At 62.2% G+C, this 20,646-nt stretch overlaps 5 protein-coding genes across 7 annotated transcripts; 3 read left to right on the forward strand and 2 right to left on the reverse strand.

The window, feature by feature from the left end:
• Nucleotides 1–2,096: 2,096 nt before the first annotated feature.
• On the reverse strand, nt 2,097–3,583 carry TMEM203 (transmembrane protein 203). The gene has a single exon (XM_033123000.1). It carries the CDS (start codon nt 3,432–3,434, stop codon nt 3,024–3,026), a length of 411 nt encoding a protein of 136 aa, XP_032978891.1. The 5' UTR covers nt 3,435–3,583; the 3' UTR covers nt 2,097–3,023.
• Nucleotides 3,584–3,692: 109 nt separating this feature from the next.
• NDOR1 (NADPH dependent diflavin oxidoreductase 1) lies at nt 3,693–12,636 on the forward strand. 3 transcript variants are annotated; one of them, XM_033122997.1, is made up of 14 exons: nt 3,693–3,954; nt 4,286–4,363; nt 7,880–7,977; nt 8,954–9,052; nt 9,132–9,233; nt 9,317–9,526; nt 9,784–9,905; nt 9,991–10,211; nt 10,301–10,408; nt 10,546–10,660; nt 10,790–10,939; nt 11,033–11,151; nt 11,216–11,310; nt 11,392–12,636. In XM_033122997.1, exons 1-14 carry the CDS (start codon nt 3,820–3,822, stop codon nt 11,534–11,536), a joined length of 1,797 nt encoding a protein of 598 aa, XP_032978888.1. In that variant the 5' UTR covers nt 3,693–3,819; the 3' UTR covers nt 11,537–12,636. The 3 variants fall into 3 exon arrangements, with proteins under 3 accessions (XP_032978888.1, XP_032978889.1, XP_032978890.1); XM_033122998.1 differs by having other exon boundaries at nt 10,793–10,939; XM_033122999.1 differs by having other exon boundaries at nt 3,821–3,954; nt 4,335–4,363.
• On the forward strand, nt 12,147–14,250 carry LOC117031604 (uncharacterized). Its single transcript, XM_033122077.1, has 2 exons — nt 12,147–12,166; nt 12,636–14,250. Exons 1-2 carry the CDS (start codon nt 12,147–12,149, stop codon nt 13,537–13,539), a joined length of 924 nt encoding a protein of 307 aa, XP_032977968.1. The 3' UTR covers nt 13,540–14,250.
• A 588-nt stretch (nt 14,251–14,838) lies between these two features.
• On the reverse strand, nt 14,839–16,680 carry RNF208 (ring finger protein 208). Its single transcript, XM_033122158.1, has 2 exons — nt 16,565–16,680; nt 14,839–16,354 (listed from the first exon to the last, which is right to left on the reverse strand). The coding sequence occupies exon 2, from the start codon at nt 15,802–15,804 to the stop codon at nt 15,007–15,009; it is 798 nt and encodes a 265-aa protein (XP_032978049.1). The 5' UTR covers nt 15,805–16,354; nt 16,565–16,680; the 3' UTR covers nt 14,839–15,006.
• A 2,397-nt stretch (nt 16,681–19,077) lies between these two features.
• Nucleotides 19,078–20,600, forward strand: CYSRT1 (cysteine rich tail 1). The gene is made up of 2 exons (XM_033123513.1): nt 19,078–19,588; nt 19,907–20,600. Exon 2 carries the CDS (start codon nt 19,915–19,917, stop codon nt 20,338–20,340), a length of 426 nt encoding a protein of 141 aa, XP_032979404.1. The 5' UTR covers nt 19,078–19,588; nt 19,907–19,914; the 3' UTR covers nt 20,341–20,600.
• The last annotated feature ends 46 nt before the right edge of the window (nt 20,601–20,646 follow it).

Below are 20,646 nucleotides of genomic sequence, written 5' to 3' on the forward strand. Positions count from 1 at the left end.
CCCCGCCTTCCCGAGGGCTTCATTGGCAGCGCCCGCCACCAGAGCCGGCCTCCATTGGGGAAGGCCCTCCTTGGACACGCCCCCGACACCTCGCATCTCTCATTGGCAGCCCATACTTCCGTCTCTGCGCCTCGCCCGCGGCGCCCGGGAGGCGGAGCCTGGCGGGGCGGGTCCTGGAGGGCCGCCGAAGACAGACCCCTGCGCTGCGCTTCGTGGGTGACCTTGGCCCGGCCAGGTCCTTCCTCTTGGTGCCAGCACCCAGCCCGCCTATTCCCCTCGCTGAGAGCGCAGTGGAGGACGGGCCTGCCCAGGACCGGAAGGCTAACCCCGCTCCGGTAGGAGGTACACAGGCTGCACACCAGCCTCGCGCCTCCCGGTCCAGGTCCCTCCGGGTTCAGGGACTGCATCTGCGGTCCTCGGTCCCCTGGTCCTCTGTCCCTTGCGGGACTCAGCGGAGATGCCAATGCTGGAGCCCCACCAGTGTTGAGGAACTGGTTTCTCAGGAACCCCTAGTTTTTGTCTGCCCCCCGGAACTGACAGTGTTGCTCAGACAAGTGGGAGAAGCTCTACCCCACACTTTGCCATCCAGGGCTCACCCAACATGGACGGGAGTGCAGAAGCTGTGAGGAGGCACAGAGGAAGGGGACTCCCACCCCGCACACAAGCAGGCCCACAGTTCTCTGAGGCGGAGAGCCACCTAAGCCAGGCCACATATCCCCCCTCTCCCCTCCCCACGCTACTGTTGAACTTCCCCCATCCCAAGGCTGGTAGGGGTCTCACTGGCCCTGAGGACACAGCTTACCTGCCCATGTGCCATAAGGAAGCTTACTCCCAATGATGGCATTCCCAGTGCCCACCACATTCTTTCAGGTCCGCTGGAGCCAAGAGAGGAAGGAAATTGGGGAGCAGTGACACAGATAGATTGTCACCTGCCTTTCCATAACCTGCCTTGCATTGGCAGTTGCTCAGCAATGATACTACTGCTTCCCAAACCACTCTCCTTTCAGGAAGGAGCTCCCAGGGCACCTGGGGCTCTGCAAAGTCCCGGGGCAGGTTTCAACCTGGGGCGCCCTTCTCAGCTTCTGGGCGCCGTGGCGGTAAATCACCTTTCCAAAGGAATCTAAACCTTCTTATGCTCATCACTTCTACAGTCACAGAATTACCTAATTCCAAACTACCAGAATAAAATGGGAACGAAACACGCAACCTAAAAATAACATTAAAAGGAAACCCACTGCAAACATTCAGCTTCTATCTGGCTTTGGCACAAGGTAGGCCACTCCTGGGTAGGAGACATTTTTGTAGCTACAAAAATGGTAGGGACAAACCAGACCAGTCTCCAACGCAAAGCACCTCGGTGGCCACGCACATACATCCTAGGCAAATGGTCACAAAGCTGCTTTGCGACCAAGCAAAGGTCCATAAATCTGTTCTAGAAAGAGCCAGACAAGTGCTGCTCATCAGGGATAACTTCCCCCCCGCCCCCAGGAGACATCTCCAGTCTATATTCTCCTGCAACTCCAGACAGCAGGTGCAACGTCTAGAGACACTTGTGGTTGTTGCAAATGAGGGATGCTACTGGGGACACTGCTGAGCCAAGCCCAGGGATGCCACTGAATACTCTACAGTGCTCAGGAGAGCCCCTGCCAACAAAGAGTCATCTTACTAAAGACCAACAGCGCCAAGACTGAGACCCTCTCACTGCAGGCCACATCTGCTTTCTGTAACACATTCTTCTTTGTTTTACAGTCCTTTAAAAATGTAAAACTGTTCTTAGCTGACGAGTACAAAAACAGGCCTCAGGACATAGCTTGGTGACCCATCTTCTACAGAGTGTCATCAAGGCCCACAAAGACCACATACTGGCAAGACACCAAGGCTCTGATGTTACTCAAACTACTCGGTAGGTCCTCAACACAGGATGGCTCCCAAGGCAGGAAGTAGGGAATCGCTGAAGGAAATCCTCCCCACCCACCCAAGAAACTCTTGTAGTGTTCATCCCCCTGCAGCCTCAGCTCTGTAACCAGCTACACCACACAGCATGGAGCATCTCAGCACTCATCTTATTTCGCTCTCAATAGGTCAGGCAACCACTGTGCATTTCAACAAAACATTATTTTATTTTTATCTCAGCAAATGTTCTCATTTGGCACCTGACTGGCATCAAACCAAAGACCTCAGGCCAACAAATGTGGACCAAAACCATTCGCAAACTTCCCACTTGCAGGTCTGAACGCCTATCACCATCAGAGCACCTGTTCCTCTCTCTGGTCCCTTAGGGTGACTTAACTCTGTCTCAGGTGCGCTAAGAGTGCTGACCACAAGGTGGTGCAAAAGTCGTGATAACTGCAGTCTGCTGGGATAGGAAGCCAAGCACCACCTTTAAAGCAAAGTTCTTTCCTCAGGAGACAGGTCTCCAGTATAGGGTCCCAGCCATGCTTATTCAACACACTGCTGTCTGCCTGGGCTGGAATGAAGAAAGGGCCATCTTTTCCCCAGTGGCACAGGGGAGGAGACACAACCTGGTTTACACATTTGAGAGTTCAAACGTCTAAGCAAGTCTTGTCTGGGTGACTGGAACAGTGAGATCTGAGGTCAACAATGCTGGCCAGAGGACATTCCTGAGGCTGGCTTTGCAGCCTTTGCACAAGGGATGCTTTCCCAGGATCCATGAAAATACTCAGAGCCCATCAGGACATTTTACTTATATGCAGTTTCCAACTGTCAGAGGAGTTCAGGACTGTCCGCTCTGGGGCCCTTCTCAAGATCCCAATTCAGGATTAGCTACTTAAAGCATGAAATAACAGGAAGTACGTTTTAAGGATCAAGGCTGCTCTTTTCAGCCCTGCTCAGGGAACAGTTTCAGACATGACTGGTCGAGAAAGAACTGGGCTCTCTGCAGGGCACAAACTGGCGTGGCTTTCAGACCCAGACTTCTCCTCTGGTGCGGTGGAAGTGGAACCTCAGCTTGGAGTCCGGCATTCCAGCTCTCCAGAGCTCCCTCTCCGGCCCCACTGGCCCCGCTAGTTGACCCGGCAGGCGCGGATCATGAGCAGTTGCAGGAGAATAAAGACCGGAGACGTGATGAGACCGAACCAGAGCTCCCGAGTCTGCTCCACCAGCTTCTGGCACAACAACATCTCAAAAACGAACTTGAGGCTAAGAACCGTGAGGACCCAGAAGAGGCGGAGCACGGCCAGCCGCTTCTCTCCGTCCTGGAAGAGGCGCACAGACACGATGGTGGTGAAGTAGGTGCTGAGCCCGTCAGCGGCGAAGAAGGGCACGAACACGTTCCACCAGGAGAGGCCAGGGGCCAGGCCGTCCACACGCAGTGCCAACAGCACGGAGAATACCAACAGGGCCAGCAGGTGCACGAAGATCTCGAATGTGGCGAAGCCCAGCCACTGCACCAGTTCCCGGAGCGAGAAGAGCATCGCGCCGGTTGAGCGCGGGCCGGGTCCGGGGCCCGGCCGAGAGTCCCACCCGCCGGGCTGCGCCTCCTCTCCCCGCGGGCCTCGCCAGCGCCTGCCGACGTCGCCGCCGCGGCGAACGAGAGGCAGCGAGCGGCCCCGCCTGCCCCAGCCCTCGGCCCCGGCGCGCCGCCGATCCTCCGACCCGGGCCCGGGACCCAGCACTAGCCGCCAGCGAACGCCCGCCTCGCTCGGACGCCATGCCCCGCCGGGCGCGGCCCAAGGGCGTCACTTCCGGCCGACGCCGGATGTCGGAAGTCAGAGGCTGTCCTGGCCGCCTGGGCTCGCGGGGGTTGCCTGCTGGTGGGGTGCCGGCGAGCGGGGGCCACGGGGGCGCGCTCACGCCCCAATGCCGAGCCCGCGGCTTCTGGTGCTCTTTGGCAGCCAGACAGGCACGGCCGAGGATGTGTCGGAGAGGCTGGGCCGCGAGGCTCGGCGCCGGCGGCTCGCCTGCCGGGTGCAGGCCCTGGATTCCTACCCGGTGGTGAGGGCTCCCTGGGCCTCGGCGGGGAGACCTGGCAGGCCTGGGGCCCCGGCCCGCAGAGCCCTCGACCCCAAGGCTCCGCATTTTGTCTGAGAACCGGCCCTCCCATTACGGCGGACTTAGGGAATGGGGAAGCTCTAGAACAGCAGCTCACCTTAGCGTATGGAGGAGGGGGCAAAGGGGGAGCCTGAAAGAGAAGGCGGGCCAGCCGCTAGCGGGTGCTCACTGAGTCCCTTTACCCTGTCACCCTGAGTGAAGGAGAGGGACTAGAGTGCGGGAGGACGCCTGGTCATTACAGCCTGAGGTTTTACACGTGTGTCTTTCTGTTGAGGTGAATCTGATTAATGAGCCCCTGGTGATATTTGTTTGTGCAACTACAGGCCAAGGAGACCCCCCTGACAACATGAAGGTAAGGCTGAGCTGAAGTGGCTTTTTGTGCTGGGGAGCTCAGATCCCCGCCCTTGACACTTCCCCCGTTTTCATTGCCTGCAGAAACCGAGAAGCATGATAAATTCTTGCCCTCTGATATCTGCTGCGTGGTAGCCATGGAACTGAGAGGAGATCTCTGGGTGGAGCTGGAGGCTCTGGTTGTCCCCCCTAATAAACTCTTCACAGGCCATCATATTTTCCCAGGGCCACATATTGATCTGGTCTGGGTCTTATGTGAATTTCAAAGCTATTTGACCTGCAGGGAACATCCTTCAATTCTTCGACCATCTTTGGAGCACACATTATATTGCAGGCGTGGTGTAGTGCTGGGAGTCCAGGTGCAAATCCAGTGGCCACATTTCTTCCCTCATGGAGCTGACAGCAGAAGCACCTAGTTTAACAGGCAATTGCAATGCCAAGGAAAGTGCCAGGTGTTATGGGAGCATTAATAAGGGCTTTCCCAACCTGGGGGCTCAGGGAGGGCTTTCTGAAAGAAAGAGTATAGGCTAAATCCTGAGGAATAAGTAGCGGCTAATGGGGCACAAGGACGGGGAGCAGCCTGTGCAAAGGAGAAAGGCAGCACAGCCTGTGGGAAGAGCAAGCAGCAGTTCAGGACGGCCGAGCCAAGGAGGGTATTGGGGTAGGAGGAGAGAAGAGGCAAGAAACCCAGCTCCCACAGTGAGGTAGATGGTTTTGAAGTGAAGGGCCATGGGAGCTACGTGGTGACAGTCACATTCATATTCTAGCAAAACTAGCACTTGTCTGCAGGGATACAGGCTGTAGGAGAGGAAGAACAGAGCCCGGGGAAGAGACTGAAAGTGGACACATTTCCAGAGATGTTAAGAAGATGGAATTGACAGGATATGGAATCAAATGGATCTCAACGATGAGAAAGAAGGCTTGGGTACCGGGATGGTATGCACAGAAATAGACTAGGGAGGGGCCGGTACCTGGAAGTAGTCCAGGTGGAGCTGGGTGGTAGGTCTCCAGCTCTGAGGAGGATGTTGGGGGGAGGTACGTGTTAGACTGGCCAGAATAGGAAACCTGAGAAAGGCAGCTCCTCCCTCCCCCAGGACAGGCTGTGAGGGGGCAGGAAAGTGGCCCCAACAGCAAGAAAAGGGCATGCACCATCTCCGTGGTCGAGGGCAGGGAGGTGACTGTATCAGGAGAAAGGTCTCCAGCACTCAGCTGCGCAGAAGTGAAGATAAGGCCTGGGCTTTATCAGCAAAGGGACTGTTGGTGACTGCGGAAAGCAATTTCAGAGGCTCATAGGGAGAAAAGCTGGATGACAGGGTCACAGGTCATCGACGAGGGAGGGAGTGGAGAGAGTGTTTTAGGAAGGTCTGTGTATTAACGAAAGATTCTGGCTGTGAATGGGGCTAAGGGGCTAAAAGAAAGCACAACATGGGAGAGACAGGCCGGTTTAAATGCTGATGGGGAGAAAGAGGCTGAAGATTGAAGAACAGGGTTGGAGTGGGGACGATGTGGGAGACCCAAGGTAAGACCCCAGCACAGGATCTCCTCAGACAGGAGAGAAGGCAAGTGGGAGGAGATCAAAGGCAAAAGCATGGACAGGGAAGATGCAGGGAACGGGATGGGAGGGGTGAAGACCTGCCTGGGCGGGGCGGGGCAGTCAGGGCACAGGTGCCGACCCTATGACCGTGCAGGGATGAGGGTGGGAAAAGGAAGAGTACAGGGCTGGATTCCCCCCGCCCCCGTGGAGGTGGTCAGGAGGGGGCGTCCCAACCACAGCAGGGACTGGAGGCTCCTTCGAGGGCTGCAGACTGGGGGCCTAGGGACGCAGGTGACATGGCTCCTGCTGAAACCCATGGTCAGTGACCCGCTGTGTCGGAAACAGGAAGACAGAGGCCTCCTTGTCATGGTCCTCTGAGAACGCTGGGGTCAGGTGTGTGTTCCCAGGCAGCAGACAGGAGAAACACTCAGGAGAGCAAGTCACCGCAGGAGGAGACTGGGCAGCCAGTTCCTGCCCCTCTTCCGGCCATGAAACCCATTAGGAGACAGGCCCAACCTCGCGGTTTTCTGTCAGTTTCTAAGGACAGACCACAAAGACCCATCACACACTGCAGGAAAGACCCCCATGCAGGACAGACCAAGAGGAGCGGAGGCAGAGTGGCCAGGATTCTGTCTGCAAGGAAGGGAGGGAATGCGGCAGAGACTGACGAGACGCTCTGAAAGGACACCAGCAAAACTTCAAAAGATCAGAAGATAAAGTTGAGGAATTTTTCCAGAATGTGTAACAAAAATAAGATAGGAAATAGGGAAGAAGATATAAAATTCTAAGATGATTCCAGCAGCCCTGGAATGAGAGAGAAGAGGAAGGAAATTACCGAGGAAAGTGACAAAATCCCAGAACCAAAGGGCAGGCCTTTAGCCTGCAAGAGTTTGCCATGTTCCCGGAAATGCCTGCCTCCCAACCAATGCATGTTGTCATGGGTTTCAGCTGTTGAGGACAGAGCAGGGCACAGAGAAACACCGGCTCTCAGTAGTGACTGCCCAGCTGGACCAACTCAGAGCAAAGCCTCAGGATCTCAGAGGAGGCAATTTCAACCTAAGTGACCTGCCAGTCACCAGTGTAAGGGGACAGTGGCGGCGTGCTCAGACAGACCTTCAGAGTGATCGGCGCTGGGCCCTTTCCCAGGACTCACCTGCAGGAAGTTGCCTATAGGCTTCAGGAAGCAGAGTGGGGATGGTCCCCAACGGTGGCCGATGGAGCAGATTTCAACATAGTGCCAGGGTCCCCCCACCCCAGTGGCCCTGTGTCAAGGCACGAAGCAGAAAGGGCGTGGGGCGTGACGTGAGGTCAGTAGAGTGGGGCCAGGTCACCATGGGCCGAGGGTGACAGAGAGCTGTGTTTTAGAAGCACTTCTGGAAGCCTGTGGTTCCTCGGCCAGCACTCAGCAGCCTGACGGTGGCTCAGGGCCCAGGAGAGGGGTTCCAGAGGAGAAAGTTTTGTCAAGTGGGGTGAGAGTAGGACAAAGGGGCTGCCGGGTCTGACAGCTCCGCCCAGAGCTGCTGCTGTGGGTGCAGAGGTTCCAAGCCCGTGGCAGAGGGTTGAGAACGGAGGGGCCCTGGGGCCTGGGAGTCTTGGCAGGAAGGAGAAACCATCCACAGAAGACCCCAGTGGCAGCAGGCGCTTTCTTCAACCTGGGGAGAGCTGAGGGCCGCGGGCAGCAGTGGCCTCCAGGGCAAGGACGCGGGGGTGGGGGGGCCTCCATCTCCACCAGCCTGCGCCCCACAGTGGAGCCGCAGTCCTGCCGGAGCCCTATGCCTGATGCCATGATGGTGGCTCTGGGACAGCTTGCTTTTTCACGGTTTTCTGCCTTTTCCCAATGTCTTGCCATTGTGATAGAATTAAAAAAGTCTTGTTTTAATTGCGTAGTTCTTAAAAGAGCAGGAGAGCAGAGCCCTGGGAAGGTCCAGGACGCAGCCCCACCCTGCAGGGCTGGTAGCCCCTAACTCGGTTTCTTCTGACTAGAACTTCTGGAGATTCATATTCCGGAAGCACCTGCCGTCGACCTCCCTCTGTCAGATGGACTTCGCCGTCCTGGGCCTCGGGGACTCCTCGTATGCCAAGTGAGTGGGGGCAGGCAGGCTGCTGGCCGGTGGGGACAGGCAGGGCTGAGTGCAAGGTGTCCTGGTGGAGGGTCAGGTGACCCAGCCCCAGGACTCCTGCCAGACTTCAGGACTTGTCCAGGGCCCCATGCCCTCATCCCACAGACGCTCTCCCGTACGTACCACAGGCCCTGGGGCTCAAAGGGTGGGCGGGGCAGCAAAGTGGGGGCCAGGCTTGGTGCCCACGGAGTCCTCAGGACAGGAGGCCACCCAGTGTCACGTTCACGTGTGACTTAGGCCTCTTGCCTCACTTTATACAAGTGTGTTTCCTGGGCTGTTTGGGCTCAGTAAGAGCACACAGGACAGTGCAGTGGGTACCAAAGACCTCCTAGCCCCAGGGAGCCACCCCCAGGCCACCTCTGGCCAGGGCTGTGTAACTGCCTGTGGCTTTTTTTGTTTTCTTCAACGTTTTCACAACATGTCTGTATTCTAAGCAAGAGCAGCGTTGTTTTGGATGCTTTCCCAAGTGAGTGCTAAGGGGTTTGTGTTCAGGTTCCACGTGGCATTAAGTCGCGAGACACTGAAGCCCTAAATGTCTAGCACGGCTGAGGGAGGGTCCTGGGGTTGCCACACCTCCAAAGCCACAGGTGGAAATCCACACCCACTTTGGAGAAAAGGACAGAAAACGATGACAGTGTGACCCTCGTCTACGGGGTTGGTTCTGTGTGTAACGTCAGTGCACACTGGTCGGGGAGGGGAGCCCCTAGTGCTGATGATGTCCCCCTGTCCCCTGGATGTCCCCAGGAGGACTGTTGTTAAAGGAGCTGGCAGTGAGTACATGAGAATGGATGGCCTGGGGAGACGCGGGCCTCGCCCCGCTCCCCACACTCCTGGGGGGGCCATCACACAGCTCTGCTCTCTGCCCTCGGTCCTGCCTAGCCAGCTGGGCTGTTCCCCCTGACCGCCCTCCAGCCCGCCCACCTCACACTCTCCACAGGTTCAATTTTGTGGCCAAGAAGCTGCACCGGAGGCTGCTGCAGCTTGGGGGCACCGCGCTCCTGCCTGTGTGCCTGGGCGACGAGCAGCACGAGCTGGGGTGAGTGTGGAGGGGGCGTCCTCCCGTGGCCCAGCCCCCAGCAGGGTCCCCTGGACCAACATGCATGCCCTCTCTGCAGGCCCGATGCCGCCGTGGACCCCTGGCTGCACGACCTGTGGGAGAAGGTGCTGGGGCTGTATCCCATGCCCCTCGACCTCAGCGTGACCCCCCCTGGGGTGCCGTGAGTGTGGGCCTGCGGGCAGCAGTGTGGGCTCCTCGGGGACCGGCCCTATGCACGGTGACACATGTGTGCTTTCTTCACAGTTTGCCTTCGAAGTTCACCATGCAGTTCCTTCCGGAGACCCCCAGGACCTGCTCTGAGGAGCAGCGTGTGACCAGGACAGACCCTCAGAATCCTCCTTCAGAGCTGCATCCCTTCCTGGCACCCATGGTCACCAACCAGCGGGTCACCGGGCCCTCTCACTTCCAGGATGTCCGTCTGATTGAGTTTGACATCGCAGGCTCCGGGATCAGGTCAGGGCCTGAGACACCAAGCAGGCAGTGTGGTCCGTCCTGGGGACCCATGGAGGGCACGGCCACGCAAAGGGGCCATGGTCGGCGGTTTGAAGGTCCCTAAAGCTGGGAGTGGCACTTGGCAGGGCGGAGCACGGAGACAGCAGCTGGGATGGGAGGACCCCCCCAGCCCTCCTCGACACTCGCTTTGTTCTTCTGCAGTGCCCCCACCATCCCCGTGTCCTTCCCACCCACCCCCCCATGGCTTTCCCATACAGCTTTGCGGCTGGCGATGTGGTGCTGATCCAGCCCCAGAACGCAGCCAGCCACGTCCAGCAGTTCTGCCAGGTGCTGGGCCTGGACCCCGAGCAGTGCTTCACGCTTCAGCCTCGGGAGCCAGGTGAGCTGCGGGGACCCTGGCCGCCACCCTGCCTCCCTGCCCTCCCCTGTGTCCCCAGCTCCCTGAGGTCTCCTGCTCCCTGCAGATGTCCCCTGCCCCACGCGGCTGCCCCAGCCCTGCTCTGTGCGGCACCTCGTGTCCCAGTACCTGGACATTGTTGGTGTGCCGCGACGCTCCTTCTTCGAGCTGCTGGCCTGCCTGTCCCCCAGCGAGCTGGAGCGGGACAAGCTGCTGGAGCTCAGCTCTGCCGCAGGCCAGGAGGAGCTGTCCCAGTACTGCAGCCGGCCCCGCAGGACCGCCCTGGAGGTGCGGCGGGCGGTGGGCGGTGGGCTGGGCTCTGGGCCAGAGCCACACGTGGCCACGCTGGCCCATCCTCCTGAGCTGTCCTTGTGCAGGTGCTGTGTGACTTCCCGTGCACCGCGGCCGCCATCCCCCCAGACTATCTGTTGGACCTCATCCCCCCGATCCGGCCGCGTGCCTTCTCCATCGCCTCCTCTCTGCTGGTGAGGAGGGCAGCACTCCGCTGGGCTGGGAAGCACCCCGCACCCGGGACCGCCCCGGGTGAAGTGGGTGCACCTGCAGCTCGGGTAGCAGGCCGGGTGGCCCTACGGGGCAGGACTCCCACTGTCCCCTCCCCCAGGCTCACCCCTCGAGACTGCAGATCCTCGTGGCTGTGGTGCAGTACCAGACACGCCTCCGGGAGCCCCGCCGGGGCCTCTGCTCCTCCTGGCTGGCATCTCTGCACCCCGGGCAAGGTGACCCTGCGCTCTGGAGGGTGGGCTGAGGCGCTGGGCCCTGGGCGCCGGTTTCCCATCTGTACCACGGCCAGTCCTTGGCTGGGGCCCTGGCTCTCCAAGCCTCCTTATACCACCTCCCTCCTGCAGCAGGACCTGTCCAGGTGCCGTTGTGGGTACGGCCTGGGGGCCTGACCTTCCCAGAGACAGCAGACACGCCTGTGATAATGGTGGGGCCGGGCACTGGCGTGGCCCCCTTCCGAGCGGCCATCCAGGAGAGAGTGGCCCAGAGTCAGGCTGGTGAGCGTCCAGGGTCCAGGGCAGGGTGGGGCCAGGACTGGCGGGCTGGGCCTTGCGGGAGAGTCCAGGCCTGAGGCCATACTGCGTCCCCAGGAAACTTCCTGTTTTTCGGTTGTCGCTGGCGGGACCAGGACTTCTACTGGGAGGCCGAGTGGAAGGAGCTGGAGAAGAGGGGCTGCCTGACCCTCATCACAGCCTTTTCTCGGGAGCAGGTGGGTATGGCAGACGGGGAGGCTGGGGACTGGGGCACAGACTTATCCCTGCCCTGTCCTGCAGAAGCAGAAGGTGTACGTGCAACACCGGCTCCGGGAGCTCGGGCCGCTGGTATGGGAGCTGCTGGACCGCCAGGGCGCCTACTTCTACCTGGCAGGGTGAGCCTGGGCTGCAGGGTGGGGTGGCACCAGCCCTCGGGGGCCCGGCCGTACTGAGCCCTCTCTGGCCTGTCTCTCCAGCAACGCCAAGTACATGCCATCAGATGTATCGGAAGCCCTGACGTCCATCTTCCAGGAGGAGGGAGGGCTCTCCGGCCCTGACGCGGCCGCCTACCTTGCCAGGCTCCAGCGGACTCTGCGTTTCCAGACTGAGACGTGGGCCTGAGGAGCCGTCCTGCAGGCTGCAGCCACTCTGACCACTGCCCTGTGGGGCTGTTGCCATTTCTCGCCCTTTGTGATTGTAGGTGGGAGGATGGCAGCCCCTCTGCACAGCGGCACTCCAGTCGACCCAAGGCCCCCCACTCAGCCCCAACCCCAAGCCCAGTAGGTTCTGGTTCCAGCTGGCCTTTCCCCACTGGCTCCGACTTGGGTCCAGGTCAAGGGGGTGCCCCAGGTTGCACAGGAATGGTGACCTAGGGGTTCACCGCAGCCTGAGGGGTGTCAAGGGGTCTTCCCCAAACACCAGCTTCCAGGCAGCATAGGAACCTGGTGTGCAGGGTCCCTGGGAGGGCCGAGCGTCCTCTCCTCTGCCCTGGGCCACACATCTGCCACGTCTCTGTCCACATCAGCCACCAAGTGCCCAGTGCTGTCTCGGGGCCCCACAGGGCCCAGACTCAGGCCTGAAAGCTGTGAGGCCCCAGCCAGCACACACCGTCCTCGCCCAGTTCCCAGAAGCCTCAGCAATAAATTCCGGGTTCAGGGTGGCTGCTTCTGACCTGCTGTTCCTCGTGCTGTCCTGGTGCGTCAGCTGGTGGGTGGGCCCATGGCTCCTAGGCATGAGGAACAACCGCCCATGGTGGGGACACATGGCCCACTGCCACGGGCACCTTTGCTGCAACACTTTGGTGTCTGATTCTCACATGGTGGGTGGTGGCTATCAGCCCACCTTGTACAAGCTGTGCCCTGGCTCTGTGGCCAAGCTGGGGGCCAGCTGTGTTGACCATCCCTTCCCAGCCCCAGGAGCAGCCTGTGGCCCTGGCTGGGGAGCCCTGAGCGAGGGGTGTGGCCCAGGAGGGCGGGCCTTGTCCCCTCCCTGGGATGGGCCTTCCCGGCTCACAGGGAAATTCCTGTCGAAGCGGTCAGGCAGGCCTGCCTACCCACACTGCCTCGGCCTGGAGCCCATTGGTCTAGGTCAGTCGCTGACACAGGTCAGGTCGCAGTGGCTACATTCAGACCCGGCCGGATCTGGTGGGGACGGCACGTGTGGGCCAGGAGCCACCCGCAACTGGCACTGGTTTCGGGGCCCAAGCGAAGTAAATTTGGAGGGGGCGAGGATCCTGGAGGAGGCGGTGGCTGCTGCAAGGTCAGTGCCAGATCCTGTCCTGGCCCCAGGGGGGCACACTGACCTTCACAGCCCCAACCACCATTGTCGCCACCCTGGGGTCCCAGTCCACCTATCCTGACTCCTGTCCCAGGACCCCTACTCACGACCCCACTGACCTCAGCTCTGGGCTACCCAGTCCACCTTCGGCCTCTCTGAGCCCTGAGCCCCTGGACCCATGGCCCCAAGTGCTGGGAGATAAAGGGGTGGACAACCAGGCCCTTGAGAACCCTCAGGGTGCCAGGGCTCTGGACAGCGAGCCCCTGCTGGGGGCCACAGCTGCAGCCCACCCCTGGGCTGGGCCCACAGGGGAGGAGGAGTGCCCCATCTGCACAGAGCCCTATGGGCCCGGTGAGCACTGCCTGACCTTGCTGAACTGTGGCCACGGTCTGTGCTCAGGCTGCCTGCACCAGCTGCTGGGCACACCCCCCAGCACTGACATGGGCCAGGTGCGCTGCCCCCTGTGTCGCCAGAAGACGCCCATGCTCGAGTGGGAGATCTGCCAGCTGCAGGAGGAGTTGCTGCAGGCTGATGGGCCCCAGCACCCCCCGCCCCCGACACCCCCCTTGCCCCCCCGCCGGGGCCCCGGGGCCTGGGCCTCCCTAGAGCACCGCTACCAGCTGCGCTTCCTGGCGGGGCCCGTGGGTGGCCGGGGCTGCCTGCCCTTCCTGCCCTGCCCACCCTGCCTGGGTGCCCGGCTCTGGGCCCTGCGGGAGCGGGGACCCTGTGCCCGCCGCCTGGCACTGCTGGGCCTCCTGGGCCTTGAGCTGCTGGGCCTCCTGCTGGTCTTCACACCGCTCATGCTACTGGGGCTGCTGTTCATGCTGCTGGACCGCTCAGGCCACTGAGCAGGGCCTGTCACACCTGCTACCGGGCGCCACTGGGCCTGGAGGCCTGATGACCAGGCTGAAAACCCAAGGCTGACCAGGCACTCATCTTCAATCAAGACCCAAGATTGGGACCCAGGGCCCCCCAGAAGCCTGTGCTCAGCCCCTGCCCCCCAGACAGTGACCACCGGGGCCCAAGGACGGCGTTGGAGATCTGTGACCAGGGCCCAAGTGCTGCTCAGTGGACGGGCATCACACTGCCGCTGGGCTGTCTCCCCTCTCCCCCGCAGTGCACCCCAGTCTGTCTATGAGAGGGACACAGCAGACACGGAACTGAACAGAGTCCTGGCAGGGAGTCAGTTCCTCAGAGAAGGCGGGGCTCTGGGCAGGGGCTGCAAGCCCCCCCATCTGCCCATGTCCCAGATAAGGGCCAATGTGAGGGGAGGGCCCTTCCTGTGCACAGAGGGCCTCCTCACTGGCCAGGTCAGGACTCAAGGGGGCGTCCCCGAGTGGCTGGCGGTCTGGCACATGCCCCTGAGCTGCAAGGGACAAGGGCCCAGCCAGGCTTTGGAGCTGAGGCCCCTGCCTGCCTGCAACCTCACATGGCCGAGCCTGGGGCCTTTATCTGAAGGACAGAGACAGTCACAGCACCACCTCATGGGCTTGGGGGTGACATGCTGGGCGCTGTGCCTGGTCCAGAAAATGGCTCTCAGTAAACAGCAGCAGCTACTGTACCCACGGCTCCTGCGCTGTTGTCCTCGTCCTTACCCCTTGTCACCATCCCTGGTGGCTCTCCTCTCCCCACCCTTGTAAAGGTTCCTTCTCCAAATCCAGGTCATCTGAGTGCCAGACGACAGGAGGCTCCCGTGACCTTGTACCCTGCTGCGATCTCGGCCAGCCCTTGTCCCAACCCCAGCTCAGACTGGCCCAGAGGCCGTTCCCACACAACCCCAGAGTGTCAAGTGGGCACGGGGAGCCAGATGAACTGAGCTGTCCCTCAAACAGCTGCCCCCATGTCGAGTGGCCAGTGCACAAGAAACGTCCTCCCTTTGCCCAGCTGGGCCCTTTCTGCACAGCTGCTCCCAGTCCTGCCCAGTGCATGCAGGCAGCCGGCTCTGCATGCACATACACGTGTGTACACACAGCCAAGCCCAGCCGCCCTGAGCAGCGTGCCCAGCCCAGCCTGGCCAGCGAACAGAGTAGGTTGAGCCCAGCAGTGCTGGGCCTTCCTCTGGCAGCCCTTTGTGGTCTGCAGTCCTTGGTGCCCACCCTGGCCAGACCTGGGCACAGGCCACAGGAGCTGGCTTTAGCCCAGGGACAAGGTGCAAACTTTGGCAGAGTTTTAATGGCAAAGTTGGTTGCAGCGACAATGCCACACGGGTAGGGGCCAGGAGCTGTGGTGGGCAAGGGGTCAGAGGGGGACAGGGCAGGGCCGGGTCCCTGAAGCAGCAGCGCACGAAGACCGGTGGGCGGTGGCAGCGGTGGGCGCTACATGATGGAGCAGGCTGACAGCGGGTTCCGCACGTGGCAGGTGCACGCAGCCCCACAGTACTGCCGGAAGGTCTGGTAGCAGCTGCCCTCGGGCTCGCCCCCCCATTGGCCACCCGATGGGGCGGTCAGCGCCTCAGGCGGCAGGCGGCTCAAGATGGACGTGTTGACGGCCAGCGCGGCCAGGCCGTAGTCAGTGAAGAGCACAGTCTCACGGCGGCAGGTGGGGCAGGAGATGAACTTGTACTTGGGGCAGGACTCGTACAGGATTTGCAAGCACTGCTCACACACAGAGTGCAGGCAGGACAGCACACGGGGCCGCCGCTGGGTGACATTGTACGTGTGCCCGCAGGTGGGGCACTCCAGGGGCTCACCCGCAGCCGGTGCGGCCCCCACGGGGGCCCCCGAGGCTGTGGGGCTGGGCCGCATCACGTACTGATTCACGATCACCTCGTCCACTGGCGCCACGCGGGGGAAGCCCAGCTCCGCACTGCCCTTGCGGGGCCGCCGTGGCAGGGGTGGGGTGCGGGGCGCCCCTTCCAAGGCAGGCATGTCCCCCCCACATGCCTGGTTGACAATGATCTCCGTGTCTGAGGGCCAGGCGCGCTTGGGTGCCAGAGCTGGGGTGGGCCGGGGCACAGGTGGGAAGCAGGGGGTGGCCGCCTGCAGCTCGGGGAACTTCTCAGGGTGGACAATCTTCATGGCCTCCATCTTGAGGATGACATGGGGGCCCTTCAGGCAGGACATGAGGAGGCCCGGCCAGCCACTGCCCACCTCGGGCCCAGGGTCAGCCGGCATCCGGCTGTCTCCAGTCAAACTGGGTGTTAGGGTGGGAGGGGGCGTTGGGTGGGGCCGGGGGGGAGGAGTGGGGGCAGCATCCTGGTCCCGCCAGGCCTGGTGGGGACCCCGGCCACCCCGAGGATTCCTGGGGGCGACCGGCGAGAGCTGGGGGGGCAGGGCCCCTCCCAGTGGCCACAGTGGCTTCTCTGGTCCAGTCCGAGGAGGAGGAGGAAGGGGCGGGGGTGGAGGGAGGCCGGAGCAGGGGGGTGTGGGAGGCTGCCCTGGGCTGGAGGTCTGGCCCAGGGGCTCACCCAGGCTCTCTGACTGCTGAAGCTGGCGAGGGGGCGTTGGGGGGGCTGCCCCTGCAGCCGAGGTTAGCAGTACCCGGACTGGGACATCCGGGCAGGCAGGGGCTAGGTGGGCCCCATGGTTCCAAGGCAGGGCGCCCAGGGAAGGCAGCTAGCCTGAGCCCTGGCTGCGGGAGGACCCGGGCCGCGAGCTCCGCGGCGGCGGCGGCGGCGGCGGCGGCGGCGGCGGGAGCGGGGAAGAGGCCTGGACCAGGCCCGAGCTGCAGGTGAGAGACAGCGTGAGGGCAGCGCCCGGGCCCACCCTCACCCTCTCCCTGCACAAAAGACTGGGCGCCCGACCTCTGACCCTGACCCTCGCGGGACTCGGACCCAGCCTCTCCCTAGTCCCCGCCCCCAAGGCCCGACCCCTGCCCGGGTGGGGAGGAGCGGCGAGTCGCGAACCGCGGGCGTCCCGCCCCGCCCGCGCTCACCTGCCCCAGCCTGGCGTCCCCGAGCCGCGCGCCGCCGCCGCAGAGGTTGTCTCAAAGGCAGGCCCGGGTGCGGCGTCCGCGCCTCGGCCCGGCGGCTCCGGCGGCTCCCGGGGCTCCGGTGGCGACCTGGGGCGATGGCTTGGCCGCGGCGGCTCCCGGGGGCGCGGGACGCGGGGCGCGGGCTCGGCGCGGCGGCGGCGGCAGGTGCGTGCGAAGCGTGGCGCGCTCTGCGGCGGAGGCGCGGGGACCGCAGTGCGCGCGGCGCCCGCCCGCGCCCGCAGCGCCACCCCCCGTCTGGGGACCCGCGCGGGGTCCGCGGGGCGGGGCCAGTCTCTTGGCCGCCCCTCGATCCGCAGAGGGCCTGGGGCTCGCTCCCGGGGTAACTCTTCGCCCGTGGACCGCGTACTGGTCAGGACCCCCGTGTCGCTCCTCCTCCAGTTCTCCCCAATCCTGTCCCTGCCTGGCTGACCCTGGGTCCTAGGCAAGCACCACCCCCCAATTCTGGAAGGGAAATCTGCTTTTCGAAGCCCAAGGTTTCACAGTGCCACAGGGGACAAGGGGACGGCGCCAAGAGGTGATTCCAAGAAAGCTGGTTCCCAGGGCCCCACCCTCGGACTGCCTTGTGTCCCCCCCCCCCCCCCCCGAGAGTCAGGGTCTCTGCTTGTCCTTCCGTTCAGCCCCAGTGGGATTGCTTCTGGAGTTTTCCAGCTCACAGGTGCACCCAGGCTCTGCCCAGTGCTGGCAGCTCAAAAAGGGCGATATGACCACTAGAGGGTGAGCAGGTGAGAAAGTAGATACCAGGAGTGGACGGAGGGACAGTAGGTGGGAGGAGAAGGCTCCAAGGACAGGACAGCTAGACAGATGGGTGGGGTGAGGGGTATGCGGAAGGTCAAACCGACAGCTGGACAGACTGCTGTGGGGCAGCCCACAGAGGACACGCACCTACTCAGGGTGGAGTGGCCCTTCCCGGCCTCCCATCAGTTCAGCACGTGCCCTGCTGTCACATAGTTGAGCGCTAACCTGACCCCACCCAGCAGAGAGGCCCCATTCTTTTCTGCTTCCTCCTCAGGCCAGGCTTCCCTGGGATACACCCTTTGCCTGTGGGGAGCCCTCAGGTGACAGGGAGGACAGAGAACATGGTGCCAACTATCGGGCAGGGACTAGGGCTGTGCGAGCCTCCAGAGTACAGTCCTCTGATCTGCCACAGCCACCACGTAGCACACTTGCACTCCTGTGCCCAGCACTGGGCCCTGTCTCTGACCCTGGACAGCCCCCTCTCCTTTGGACAAACCAGCTGCACCTTTAGGCTCAGCCCCAAGTCCTGCAAGGCAAAAATCCGGAAAGGTCGGTGTTCCTGGTAAGGGAGCCCATGTGGGCAAAACAGGCTGGAGGAGAGTCCCTACCCCTTGGGGCCTGACTTTGCTGCCCTGTGTGACCTCGGACTAGTGTCTGGGCCTCAGTTTCCTCTGCCATTCAGCGAGGGCAGGTGTAAGAGGTATGCAAGTGAGCAGGTGCCCGGCGAGATTGGCAGGGAGGGCCTTATAGGCCCTGCTGTGAAGGGGGCAACTGAGGCAGGCCCGGCTAGTGGACATCTCGGAGCCCAACTCCGGCCACGGCTCCGCTCACCTCTCACCTACCCGAAGGGCGCGCACGAAAGAAGGCACCCGCCACCACGCCCCGCCCCTTGCCCCGAGGCCCCGCCCCTAGGGACGAGATCCCGCCTCGAGCCCGCCCAAGTCCGCGCCTAGCGAGCCCCGCGGTTCAAAGCTGGGAGACGGCCCAAGCCGGCTTCTGGACTGTCCGAGGCCAGCAGACGCCGAGCCGGGTCTTCAGGGAAACCCTCGAGCGCGGAGGCTTCTGGGGAATAAAGTTCCCACAGGCCGTCTCAGGCCTGTTATGCGCATGCGCCAGTCCCTGCTTCGGGACGAAGGGTGGAGTCTGAGGGAGCGGTGGGCGGGGTTTCCGGCGTCTGCGCAGTGGGCTTTCGTCGTCAGCCTTCCAAGTTCAGGGCCGTGAGCCCCCTTGCCCCTATATCCGGTGCGGCATCGGTAGAACTTGTGTCCGGACCGGTCCGACCGGCCCCACGCATGCCAGCCCGATCACCCTGGCCTTTGGGCCACGTCTGATTTGATCCTGCCCCTCCTGGGATTCCCCCGGGCGCCAAAGACTGGGGGTACGGGTCCAGCCGCACCCTACTGCCCCAGGTCGCCCCAGGGGGAGCGCACCAGTGCCAGCGTTCACAAGTGTTCACATCCATTGTCACCCCCGTACATAGCGACGCTGTGTGGCAGGTGCTAAGTGCCACCCTACAGATGAAGGTGGGAGAGGGTTCAAGGTTGAAGGATGGGGACGCTTGGGAAGAGACTCGTGGCCCTCTGAGCGCACCAATCAGAGGGAAACTGGTTTCAAAAGGGAGCTAGACATGTCACTTGTGTATGAAGCGCGTGTCGCCGATTGTGAGATAAGTACGTTTTTATTGGCAAAAGTGTGTAAATCAAACATTTTTTTTATCTGTTAATAAAAGGCAAGCGACTGAGGTCGCGCTCTCGAACATTTGGGTCTCTGTCTGCCAGGCAGACCCTGTGGGTTGCAGCCAGGACCTTTGCCCTGTGTCTCAAAGCAGGGCCTCTGAGGCATGTGAGTGATGGCTGAGGTTTCCCAGACCACCTGAGGGCTGGGACCTAAGAACTTGACCCAGGGTACCCTCCTGCCCTCCTTTCTGGTGAGTGGCAGGTCCCTGAAGGGCCCAGCACATGCCTGAGATGCATCGAGACTGAGTCACCCAGGCTGGCAATGCCCCTCAAAGCCCAGGCATGACCACCGCCCACAAGAGCACAAAGGGTGGGTGTCCATGGTGCTGGAGGAGCGGGAGCCTCTTAGGATCTTGAGAACCCCATTTTTGAGTCCCGCCCCTGGCCCCGCCCCTCCCCAGGAGGGAAAAGGCGGTTGTCAGTCGCTTGGCTCACAGGCACTGGGACCTGGCCTAGAGGACGAGAGGACAGACGGCTGCCACTACCACTTCAGGTGGGTCCTGGGCCAAGGGGCTTCTCTGCCCTGGGGGGTCCCCCGAAGGGCCAGCTCAGCTGTGTCTCCAGCCTCCCTCACCCATTCCCAGCTCTGTCACAGGACACTGCCCCTCAGGAAGGGGGAGGACACCTGGGGGATGGCTGGGAGACAGTGTCCCTCACACTCGGCTCTCTCCCACATAAACACACACTGGCACACGGACCTGGCACGCTCTGGCATCTGCACAGCCTGGCTTTCCTGGGGCAGATGCTTTCTTGGGCTACAGCCATTCCCTTCTACTTAGCCAGTGTTGTCTCCTCTGCCCACCCCTGCCAGGCCAGGCCATGGACCCCCATGAGATGGTCGTCAAGAATCCATATGCCCACATCAGCATCCCTCGGGCTCACCTACGGCCTGACCTGGGGCAGCAGCTGGAGGCAGAGCCCTCCTGCTCAGAGTCACAGCCTCTGCCTATGGGTCCCTGCAACCTGGAGCCCAACCGCCTCCTGCAGCCCATGGAGTTTGCTCCAGGGCCTAAGGGTGCCAAGGGGGCCAAGGGGGCCGCCCCTGTCAAGGGCCAGCAGGCCTGGCAGCAGCCAGGCAACCCCTACAGCAGTGGGCAGCGCCCGGCAGGACTGACCTACACCGGCCTGCCACCTATCGGACGCGGTGACGACATTGCCCACCACTGCTGCTGCTGTCCCTGCTGCTCCTGCTGCCACTGCCCTCGCTTCTGCCGCTGCCACAGCTGCTGCTGCGTAGTCTCCTAGCCTGGGCGCACAGCGGGCCCCAGGTCTGCTCAGGCAGCCACGGCAGTGCCTGGATGTTTGGGGCAGCCCGGGGGCCATGGTCAGGGTGTCAGCTGCTTCCCACACTGCACAGGGACACCTACCTGCCAAACAGGCCAACAGCTCAGCTCAGGCCCCTCGCAAAGGAGCTGTGGGTGCTGGCCGTGAGAGCAGCCCTGGGGACAGCCCTGACCCCCTCTCTCAAGGCCCAGGGCCCAAGCAATAAAGCAGAGTGAGCTTTGTTCAGGTGACTCCTCCTTTGCTGCTGACCCTTCAGGAGGGACTCTG

This window comes from Rhinolophus ferrumequinum, chromosome 12 (genome assembly GCF_004115265.2).
Source record: "Rhinolophus ferrumequinum isolate MPI-CBG mRhiFer1 chromosome 12, mRhiFer1_v1.p, whole genome shotgun sequence".
Lineage (NCBI taxonomy): Eukaryota > Metazoa > Chordata > Mammalia > Chiroptera > Rhinolophidae > Rhinolophus > Rhinolophus ferrumequinum.

Excerpts from the sequence above, each read along its gene's own strand:
- RNF208 (XM_033122158.1), bottom strand. The coding sequence starts at position 15,804 with ATGCCGGCTGACCCTGGGCCCGAGGTGGGCAGTGGCTGGCCGGGCCTC.
- CYSRT1 (XM_033123513.1), top strand. The coding sequence starts at position 19,915 with ATGGACCCCCATGAGATGGTCGTCAAGAATCCATATGCCCACATCAGC.
- LOC117031604 (XM_033122077.1), top strand. The coding sequence starts at position 12,147 with ATGAGGAACAACCGCCCATG. Across the intron at positions 12,167-12,635 it reads ATGAGGAACAACCGCCCATG|GGGGCGAGGATCCTGGAGGA; the intron begins GTGGGGACACAT and ends GTAAATTTGGAG.
- TMEM203 (XM_033123000.1), bottom strand. The coding sequence starts at position 3,434 with ATGCTCTTCTCGCTCCGGGAACTGGTGCAGTGGCTGGGCTTCGCCACA.
- NDOR1 (XM_033122997.1), top strand. The coding sequence starts at position 3,820 with ATGCCGAGCCCGCGGCTTCTGGTGCTCTTTGGCAGCCAGACAGGCACG. Across the intron at positions 10,409-10,545 it reads CCATCGCCTCCTCTCTGCTG|GCTCACCCCTCGAGACTGCA; the intron begins GTGAGGAGGGCA and ends CCCCTCCCCCAG. Across the intron at positions 11,152-11,215 it reads CAGCCTTTTCTCGGGAGCAG|AAGCAGAAGGTGTACGTGCA; the intron begins GTGGGTATGGCA and ends CCTGTCCTGCAG.